This window comes from Acanthochromis polyacanthus, chromosome 6 (assembly GCF_021347895.1).
Source record: "Acanthochromis polyacanthus isolate Apoly-LR-REF ecotype Palm Island chromosome 6, KAUST_Apoly_ChrSc, whole genome shotgun sequence".
In the NCBI taxonomy this organism is placed as follows: domain Eukaryota; kingdom Metazoa; phylum Chordata; class Actinopteri; family Pomacentridae; genus Acanthochromis; species Acanthochromis polyacanthus.
This window is the reverse complement of record NC_067118.1, coordinates 27,383,554-27,394,815: the sequence shown is the minus strand read 5'-3', so window position 1 is coordinate 27,394,815 and position 11,262 is coordinate 27,383,554. Positions and strand designations below refer to the sequence as shown.

General features: G+C 41.4%; 1 protein-coding gene across 1 annotated transcript; it reads right to left on the bottom strand.

The window, feature by feature from the left end:
• Positions 1 to 1,101: 1,101 nt before the first annotated feature.
• On the bottom strand, positions 1,102 to 4,883 carry LOC110945741 (EMILIN-3-like). The gene is made up of 4 exons (XM_022187327.2): positions 4,574 to 4,883; positions 4,318 to 4,437; positions 3,690 to 4,198; positions 1,102 to 3,466 (listed from the first exon to the last, which is right to left on the bottom strand). Exons 1-4 carry the CDS (start codon positions 4,723 to 4,725, stop codon positions 1,458 to 1,460), a joined length of 2,790 nt encoding a protein of 929 aa, XP_022043019.1. The 5' UTR covers positions 4,726 to 4,883; the 3' UTR covers positions 1,102 to 1,457.
• Between the last annotated feature and the right edge of the window lie 6,379 nt (positions 4,884 to 11,262).

The following is an 11,262-nucleotide window of genomic DNA, read 5'->3' as shown; positions in this document are numbered from 1 at the left end:
CACTGGAGGGATACAGAAAAGAAATAAGCAAACCTAAATAGAGACAGAAATGTGACACATTCCCAAAATAATGTGAGACTCGTAATGAGAGAAACGCATAATGTTTCTTGTATGGCTTTAAAGACAGTTATTGTCTCTTTTAAGACTTTGATGATTATCTTTTTACTTTCAAACGGTAGTTGTGTTGAAATGTTGCTTCTGCCTATCTCTCTTTTCCTCACGCGCTCTGTATGTGCATGTGTGGACCTGCATCATTACCTGGGTTTATATTTGTGTCTCGAGACTGCTCCATCACTCAGCCCCTCAACCAACATAAATTTACTGTCTATCTCTCCCGTCTGCCCTCCTTTCCTCTCTGGCATTTCCATAGTTATTATTCACCACATGTCTCAGCCTAAAACGTTTTCACACAGCAGTGGGCTCCTCTCCCACATAGCTGTCATTTTAATGGTTGTTTGTCCGATAGGGGAACAGGAACTAACAGGGGACGGTTATTAGCAAGGTCACCTTTCGCCCTGTTGCAACATCCAATGAGAACTGTTCTCAGAAACCTGTGCTGGTAGATTTGTAGCCTAGAGAGAGAGAATGAGGTGTAGGCTGGTGCACTGAATTGCTCCTTTGCTGTCTTTTTATTTCATCTTGGCATTAATACAGATTTGTAATTTTAATTTTGGCACGCAAGGGCTGTCCTAATGAACTTGATTTTTTATTTTTTTTATTGGAAGGGAGACTATCATTTATGCTCAGCGTATTTTAGCCCGCCCTACTCCCCTGCAGTATTACTGCTTCTCTATTGCCCTCTTGTGGTTTTCATGTTTTCTGCGTCAGTACTTTTCACCTCCACAATGAAATATGAGTAGTTTCTAAAATACACGCTGGTGTTGTTAGATTCTGATTCAAACACCAGAGGAGCCCTTACCACATGTATTTTTAACTTCTGTTTTCTACAGCATATGTTGACCAAGACATCATCAACTCTAAAGAAACCTTTTTATTGAATTGCCAGTACCAAAAAAAATAAAAATAAACTGTGCATAGCTTGAAATTCTAACATTTTATGCAGCATTACAATGCCCAAAACCTGGAGCTGTATAAAAACAAGACATCTTGCATTCTTCTAGTCTAGACAATAAAAAAAAATCAGTACAAAAGATTAAAAATGTAAACATTGTTAAAAGATTGTTCATATAAGAATTTTTGAAAGCTTTAGAGAAACAGTACAGTATGACAGATGCAGTCAGTTTGTCTCTCACTCTATCACTGGGGCTCTAACAAATAGTCATTGACAGTAAATACTTTATCTTAGCACCTTAATGCACCTTTCAAGATTCTGTTATGAGTGCAGTCAGAGTTAGCAGCCTTTTTTATTTCATTTCATGTTGTACGCTAACAAAAATAGTCCCTTTTTCAGTGCAGGTTCAAAAGCTTTTTTTACAGTTCAAATAAGGAGAAGGGATTTAGTGGAACCCTACTATGCCTGCAGAATATTTATCCTCTTTTTGTTCATTTTTAGAAGATGATTGTCCATATGAAGTGGATTCATTCAAAGTGAAGGTGTCCCCTCGTCTCATCTCTAAACTCTGTTGTGTTGGTTCTACCTTGGACGTGCAGTTTCTCAGTTCGCCTTTGAGCTCAGACAGCTGCTGAGCATGACTGGAGAGAGTCCCATTGACCTGCAGGAGAAGATCATTCGATTGTCTCTCCAGCTCCTCTCTGATTCTCTCCAGGTCCTCGGCCACGTAATTCAGGCCCTTACACTGGTCCTCCACACTGGCAACACGCCCTCCAACCTCGGTCACCTCCTTCTGGACCACCATAGCTGTGCTCTGGCACCCTCGGACCTCCTGGGCTAGCCGCCTCTTCATCTCCTGCAGCTCGCCCTTAAGTCGAGTCAGTCTGCGCTCACCTGCCCCAAGCATGGAAGCCTGATGTCCAACCAGCTGGACCACACCCTTTATTTGCTGGGCCATGCGAGACTCTCTCTCATGCCAGGTGCTGTTGGCTTGACCCACCTGATGGACCACTGTCCCCAGGGAATCCTGAAGGCCTCTCAGGGTGTGGTTGACTGAGCGAACGTTGAACTTGAGGATTGTTAGCTCTCCCTGAATGGAAGAATCCTGCTGTGTTTGCTGCTGCTGGTCCCTGAGGGTCAGACGCTTTAGGATGTTCTGCAGTGTAATATTGAAGCTATTCAGACGGTCACCTTGAAGGTCCAATGCCTCCTTCACATTTTGCTCCTCTGCCATTTTTTCACTCTGTGGAGCAGAGTCTCCCTTAATCGCAGATTGTTCAGGTGAGGAACAGGAGGAAGTGCAAAGGCTCTCGAGACTGTTGAGCTGCTTTTGCACTCTGTCTACATCCACCTCGAGTCTCCCTCGGAGGGACTCCAGCTCTGTCTCCAGAGTGGGAACGACATGACCTTCCAGCAGTGCAGGAGCTGTGGCATTGCCCAGCTCTTCAAAAGCTGTCATTAAACGGCCCTCCAGAGCCCTCAACTTACCCTCCATTCTTGCCTCCAAGCCTTGTCCTGTCACAGCTCTGTCTAGGACACCACTCTTCTTTCCAGACTCATCACTTTTAATCTGACCAGTCAGGTTTAGCTTGGTCTCCACATACGCCAGACGGCCTTCCAGCATTCCCTCTATGTGGTCCTTGTGACCACCCAGCTCCACTCTCAGGTGTCTCTGAGATTGGTTGAGACCTGTCACTGATGTTTCCAACAGCTGCACCCTTTCATCCAGTCCAGTCATTCTACCACAGCAGCTTTCTGTAGCTTTTAAACCGTGGACTTGTGCCTGCAGGTTTCTCAGCTCTGTTGTCGTCTTTGTGGTACTTTCCTGCAGGGCATCTTCCATCTGCTCCTGCTGTTCACCTTGTTCCCTCTGGCACTGACGGCTTACATCTCCAGCTTTCTCCACGCATTGGCTCTCTGCACTTTCCACACGTTTCTCAAAACCACCTAGAATTTCAATCCTGGCTGCACTTAGTTTGGCATCCATTAACTTCTCCATAGCTTCGCTAAGATTGCCAGTGAAGTGTGATGCCCCTCCTGCTTTATTAGAAATCTTCTCCAGTGCGCCATCATGCCCTATCACTGCTACTTTGAGCTCCTGTAGCTCTGCTGTCTTGGCTTGCAGCTCTGTCCTGAGCTCCTCTACCCTTTCATTCAGTTCTGTTAGGCCCGGAAACACATGTCTGCCGTCTAGACCCTCTGTGTCGGGGCCTCCACCGGGAATTTCTACATACCCGACAGTGGATGGGCTAGAGGCTACAGCTGGAGCAGGAACAGGGGCAGCAGAGAGCAGAGCCGACAGCATCCTGTTTGCGTCCTCTCTTAGCGAGGCTCTTAGACTATCCTCCAGTCCATTTACTGTTGCTCTCAGGGTCTCCAGACCCTGATTTAGATGTCGTACATCCTCCTCCATTCGAAATATTCGCTCCTCTGTCTCACTGTCAACAGCCTGGCCTAAAGTGGGACAGAAAAGTTGTTAAAAATGGGTCAAACTTAATAAACGCAAATGAAAGAACTAATATCACTTTGATGGGACTGCAGTTTGAATTTAGCTCAAAAGAATTGGATCAATTTTTTACAGTCCATTTTTTATATTACTTTGTGAAGAGAGAGTGTGAAGCTGCAGTTTTATCACTGATTAAACCCAGTTATTAGAGAGTATGGAATTAGGACACACCTATGTTCTCACCCTCGAGCTGTTCACCACCAGAGGGAGGAGGAGGAATTTCCTCTGGTATGATGTCCTCCGGTCCTTGACTGTGCTCGTGTTCGTGTTCTTGGTTGTTCTCTGTGTGATGTGGCCCCTGGTGTTCTGGCATTTGCTCTGGTTCAGATGGATAAGGCTCAAAGGAGTTGTCTGGGAAAGAGGACGGAGGCCCAAAGTGGCGCATTGGATAAGAGTTGAAGCTGTTGATAGGAGGTCCTTTACGTTGACTCCATGGATTGGCTTTCACTGCAGTGTTCATAGATGGACCCTTGAACATTGGACCTTTATACTGTGGGCCCTTGAATTGTGGGCCTTTCATTGGTGGGCCTTGGAATGGTGGCATCATTTTAATGTGGTGGTGGTAAACCGAATGTCCCTCCATACAGCCATAACCAGAATACCCAGGACAACAACGCCACTCCAGCTCTGTGACAGTTTTATGCGCCACCTTGTAGATTGGCTTGTACAATAGGCGATACCTTTAGGGAACATGCAGTTATTAATCAGAAACATACATATGACTACGTTTTTGTTTGATTTTTTTTTTTTATCTTGAAGTGATTTGAATCTAAATTTTATTTAAAAGTTGTTTACTCACAAGAGAGTTGGACATTTTTGCCCCCAGAAGCATTTGTTGTACTCTGCTTTTACATAAGGAGCTGCCCCATCCTGCACAGTGAAGGACACTGTCTTTTCAATGACATAGGCACAGTGGTTCCTTTCAGAGTGGGGAGGAAAGATGACAGAAGACGAAAAGGACAAGTTAACATGACTTCTAATTGGCTGTAAAAATACAGAATATGATAACTCAAGTTAGGAAATAAATTGAGATGACAGAGGAAGACGGATCTTACTTGTGTCTGCTGGCGGGTTTTCCTTGGTCATGGTATTGATTGAGCCCACTTTTATACTGGTGAAACTGGAATGGTCTGTAGAACTTGGTTTCGACCAGTGAGAAAAACAGAGCCAGGAACACAAAATGACTCACAGCAGTTGTAGAATGCATCCTTGAATATCCACCTGTTCTGTCAAAAGTGTAGTGAAAAAGTCTTCAAGCTGAGTTGATGGTGATATCACAGAAGAATAAGGTATTCCTCCTTTAAGGGCAAATAACACCCTAAATACTCCACTTCATTTGCTTGCCAAATTTCTTAATTCCAAAGTCAAAACAAAATATCGCAAAAGACGTAAAGTCCAAAAAAAAAAAAGACTGCAAAAGAAAAGAAAAACAGTTTGGTCTCCACAAAACAACCTTTTTGGCTGTGCTGTAAAGCAGAATGCCACCCTGTGAATGTTGATCCTGATGCTGGCTGTGGGTGTGGTGGACTCTGTTTGAGTGACAACAGTCCACTGTGAGTTTAGGGGACTACAGCTGCCACTAATAGGGCCCCACTGGTACCATCTGCATATCTCCTCCCACTCAGCCTCCTCAATGTAACACCAGAGTGACACTGGAGGAGAGGAGGGAGCCCTCATCGTCACAGTCAGGGTTATTCCTGTTATGTTCTGTAATATTCAGCTCTAAAGGAAACTCAGTTTTTATGATACATCTAGTCTAAAGACTGCCTCTGCCAATCAGGCTGAAGTCCCATGAGCTATTTTCCCTCTGTGACATCACGGTAAACCAGAGGGGAAACAGTGCATCGCCTCCACAGACTATAACACACAGCCTTGTGCTGTAATGGGCAGTCCAGGATGGAGGTTTTTATTTGCTCTTTGGTGAAGAAATTAAATCTTGTGTGTGAACTTTAAAATTAAAGGCAGGTTTTCCACAGAAGAACTTTTTACGTCACAGCTGAATCCCATAAAGCTGCTTCATCTTCAGACGACTGTACATGCTGACTCACTATCACACTGTCATGTATTGCTGGAACACTTGAAAAAGAACAGAGCTGTTATTGTTAATGGTGCTTTTTTTTTGACAAACCAAAATGTCTGCTGTGAAAAAAAAGTCTAAAAGTACATTGGCCCTTGTGTCACCATATCTGGACAATATTGTGAACAGTTGTAGATGGGAAAGCTTGCAGGTTTTAATGATTCCTCTGTGTACTATTCACATCATCTGTGTCCTTGTATTACCTCTGTTTCATCATCCCCAGCATCACACACAGCAAAGGATATATCACCCATAATTGATGTAATACATTATATATACAATAATCTAACAATTCTTTATGCGAACATTATTTGGATTAATAGTTTAGTTTATAGAAGGAAATGAATTTCTTTTACTAAGGAAAAAAACAAATGCCCATTGCAGTTTTTCTGTACCTCAGATAAAGTGATGGAACTTAATTGAGGTCTTTTCCTTATTTAAAAGTAACATTGCATTTCTTTAAGCTCTGCAAGTACTCATTATGCAGAATTTCTCATTATCAGAATAATATTCATTATTGGTTAATAACTAATACTACTAATAATAATAGGTCCATATATAAAGCTAAATCTCTAACATATTTAAAGCTGTTAGATATATGTAGAGTAAAAAGTACTACGTTTGTCTCCAGAATGTAGGGGAACAAAGTTATGAATTGGTATGAAATGGAAGTGCTAAAGTGAATTTTCTCAGTTAGAATGCCAAGGTTCTCTTCAGATTCATTCCAAAACTAAATTACATTCAATTTATAATATCAAACACAGTGCAGCATAAAACAAGATAGAAGCTCCTCATATTTGAATTGTAGTTGAGTATGTGGTATTATTATTGTATGAAAGCTGCATAGTAGATCAAATACACATTATTCATGCTAGAATGGCTGCACTGTTATAATATTGTTGAGGCTGTGCAAATACTTGGCAACTTCTGAAATGAAATCTGTGAAGCATCTTGGGCTCTTTAACTTCACACATGCACTCTGGCACAGTCTTAAACCCATCCTAACGGCAAACCTCCAGGAACAAACAAAAACAAATACCCTGTGTTAAAGGCTGTGACACACCCATGCCTGAGTGCCTTGCCCTACAAGCCCACACATTCATTCACAACTCGAGTCTTTGTGCAGCTTAGTAAGTTCACTGCCCTGAGTGTAGCAACACGCCTGGCAGCTGCATTGTACCACAGCTGGGACACTTTACTCATATTAGCCAATTAGATGGAGCCACATTCCAATTTTAGCAGCATGTAGTCATCATTATCAATTTGTTGTAGCAATTTTCAAACATTTTGTGGTGTGAAATATGGAGCTTTTGGAGGGAAAAGTAAAAATAGTTTACTTTTGACGTTAAGAACTCTTTTCTTTACAGTCTGTTCCTCTGATCTATCACATTAGGGAATGCTGGGCAGCATTAGAATCAGTATGTAGTTTATTTAAAATGAAAACATTCATCTTTCTTATTATTGTATGACTCAAAGATGTCCATGATAATGCAGACATTCTGCATTAAAATGGGTGAAAGGTAGAGCAGACAATAAATCAGTTTCTGTTTAATGCCTCAACAACAGTTGTAAGTTGCTGCTTTTAAATTTTTCTTTGTGACCCTCAGCTGCAAAAGGTCAGATTATCCAATACTTTAACAAGTAAAGAATGCAGAAAAGTCTAAAAAACATACTTATTTGTGCTGCTGAAATTAGTTTTCTCTCCTCTATCTATCGCCAGACAACCTTTAGCCTTATTTTTTGACTCTTCAGAGGGGAGCTGACCTCTTCATGGGAATCGCCAAACTAAATTACAGACAGGTGACAAATTAAAGGAAAAGCTTAACTTTTTAACCTCTGCATTGATGGGATCTGTTGGCTCTCTCATGCTGTGGGCCACATTTTGGTGTCAAGGTTTGGATTTAGATGTCCCCTAGAGGGAAAAGCAAATCATTACAAAGTTGTGAGTGATCTCCTTTATCTATAATGAAACATTTCTCTCCTGATGGAAGTGATCTCTTCCAGGATGCTTCCATTTACAGAGTGTGAGGGGTCACTGAATAGTTTGATGAAAATGATGTGAATCATACACTATTGTTCAAAAGTTTGGGGTCACACAGACAATGCCAAGTTTACCATGAAAAGTCACACTTTTATTCATGTGCTAGCGTAATTGCACAAGGGTTTTCTGATCATCAATTAGCCTTTCAACACCATGAGCTAACACAATGTAGCATTAGAACACAGGAGTGATGGTTGCTGGAAATGTTCCTCTGTACCCCTATGTAGATATTCCATTAAAAATCAGCTGTTTCCAGCTAGAATAGTTATTTACCACATTAACAATGTCTAGATTGTATTTCTGGTTCATTTAATGTTATCTTCATTGGAAAAAATGCTTTTCTTTCAAAAATAGGGACATTTCTAGGTGACTCCAAACTTTTGAACAGTAGTGTATATTGTGGCCTTTGCAGTCACTGGATCTCAACCCAGCTGAGCTCCTGTGGGAGATCTTGGACTGAAGTGATGGACAACACTCTCAACCACCATCCTTAAAACACTTGAGAAAATGATGTTCATTCCTCCAGTAGTGTTCAGCAAATTAGTGCAAGCAATATTGAAGCTGTTCAATAATTACAGTTTCATTTAGCAGACGCTTTTATCCAAAGTGACATACATCTGAGACTGGATACAACACAAGCAGGGATCTAGTCAGGAGAAAACAACCTGGATAAGTGCCATAAAACAAATTCAAGTGTGATAACTGGACCTTGGTGCCTGCAGACACATAGGATGACTAATGTTGTTTTTTGCTTCAATTTGTCACCCATCTGTTTCAAATAGAGTGGCTGTGACTCAGACAGTAGAGTGGGTTGTCCACTAAAGTTGGTAGTTTGATCTCTGACCCCTCTGCAAAGCTCAAGTGTCCTTGTACTGGACACTGAACCACAAGTTGCTCCTGATGGATGGCAAGCACTTTGCATTGTAATGCACTGTGAGTGCCAGTAAGGCTATATAAATGGAGACTATTTACCATAACTGTATATGCCGTAGATAACAATGAACAATCCAATGAAATGTTTGCTGTAGAATGAGCACTTTAGTTTTGCTACTTCGGTCTTGGCTCACATGCGCTGATGTAGTTTTACTGGGATGAAGGATCTGAGCAGTTCTTCCCCCACTGAGTGCATGTATGTGCATATCACCACTGCTGCCTGAAATTCTTGAAAAGTGTTTTGCTGTGACCATTGTAGCATGACTTCATTTTAAACAAGAGTAACACTGTGTCCATTATTCTGCTGGGATCTTTGGATTGACCACTTATAGAAGCAGGCCCATTTCCTGCATCCTGTTTGTACCAGGTCCCACCTCCTCTACCTGGAAACACCCAGATCAGTGCAGAAACACTACAGTATGTGTGAGTGTGTGTGTGTTAGTTGCATATTCTCTGTGAACTCTTAACTCTACAGATTTGTCAACAAGCTCTCATTGTATCATATGAAACATGTTGCAGAGCACACGGTGTCCAGGCTCGGACTGGAGCTCTGGTGCTCTGAAACAAGTGCAGCTTTATTCTGCAGGCCGGTGGCGGCTCCACCCGGTGTTTTCCTTGAATGCCGTCACACAGTTACAACTGTTTTAGCTTCCACTCACCTGCACGTCAGAGTGCTTATGTCAGACTTAAGCTGTTGGTGTGCTTCTCGACATCGTCGCATTATAACACAGAGAGGTCCAGTCTGCCTGTGAGAGATTTAACCTCGTATAGGAGTCTGTGCAACATCTGGGAGCTGCATTTTTGTTTATCCCTTCTCTGTTCCTTTTGTGTCTATTTAATTTTAACACAAGTGGTCCAAATTCTGAGCTGCCCTGTAAAACTCTTTATGTGTGCCTTTAGTTTCCGACACAGCTGGTGCATTACTGAACTGCGTAGCTTTGGCAGCACTTTCCCAACAGCACCGACTCGTAAAATATTTGCAAATTATTTTGTTATTGAGTTGGAGCATGGTCCAAAGAGAATGGATGCTTGTTTTTATTTCTATTTTTTGCACTGAAGGAAAACTAGCCAATAGTATGAGCTTTATAAAACCCAAATCCTGCAAACTGCATGTTAGTAAATCAGTGGATCCAACCTGATGGGCAGAAAATGAACCATTCATATAGCTTTCATTCATCAGGGCCACTGTTGGAGAGTGTACGTTGGAATGGAAATTTAGAAACTGCTTTAAGTTGTGGCTCATTTGCTGCATCGTTTGTTTTCGAGTGGCCTATATCCGCTCTTGTATGTTCACAGCCGTGTAAAAGAACAAACAAGCTTCAGGTTTGTGAAGCTTGTTTCCTGTACCAGTCAACCCTCAATTATGTGCCTTTAAAAAAAAACCTTATCCTGTATCATTGTTTTGTTTGTAGGTCAGGGGATTTTTCAATGAACATTTTTGTTGTGTTTGTGAAGGTAAATTTATTGTGAGGCTTCACCATTAAGCAAATGTAGTCATTAAATAAAGTAAATGTTGGTCTGAACAAACCTAATTTGGTGGCCACATGAGGAGCCAGGGGTCATGGCACACTTCACACGTGAGCTAAGAGGTTCAGTGTGTTTGTTGTTGCCAGACTGATGGCAGTGTGTACACATCTGGATACTGACACACACACACACACTGCAGAAACCTTCTTGCCCAAATTCAGGTTTCCATTTGTTCTACCACGATCCTTTGAGTATTTAGTTTGGTTCCTGATAAACAGTGATTTTCTCTACTTATTGGTCAAATTTCTTTTACATTTGCTAAATCTGAAATTTGTTGCTTTTTCGTAATTTTTGCCTTTATTCTGTGTAGAGTGACAAGTAGTAGTAAAGATGCATATTGTGCACTGAGTGAAAGGAATTAAAGGTTAGGCTGCATTTTAATAATTAAAATAGGACTTGCTTTTATTTAGCAGTGAGGAAAACACTGGTACAAGCTGCATTCTTATGTGTTTTTGATGAATTTATGTGTACTTCATAATGTGGTTTCTTGACCTTTATGAAGCCTAAGGAGACAGCAGCACTGGTTTATTTTTATTTACAAAACAGTTCTGGGTGAACTCATTTATTTGTGTTTTCCGTCACTGGCCAACAACTCTTAATTTTCACTCATCTTAATGACTGCCCTACAGGGTGTCCAGGATTTGTTTTTAATTTGGTAGAACAGCTTTCCCTTATTTGCACCCTGGGCCTTGTGTAACCTTCAGAACAGACTACAGCTTCATGAGTTTGTCTCACTGGCAGAGTTCAAAGCTCTAATCAGAAGATGTGTAACTGGAAATTGCATTTGCCGTTCCTAAACTGGATTTTGTTTTGTTTATTGTAATCCCCCGAATTTTCTAATGTGTTACTTTTTCCCTTTGTCAGTTTTGTCATGCTCAAGTTAACAATCTTTGTATATTTAAAGTAGTGTGCCTTCTTGGAAAGGTCTCTCTAGAAAAGTACTTGATTATTAAAAGGTTAAATAGATGAATTTTAAAAAAGTGTGGCCTGCCGGGACTTGATCATTCCTGACTGCATTTGCGCCTGTGTGGTAGTTACCATAACCACTCAGCAATCAGTTCGCTACTAAATTCATTTTGGTACACCCATGCACTGGGATTGGCTTTTTCAGTTAATGAATTTTAATTCATGATTATTTGATTGCTCTTGAAAACTTGAAGGGCTCA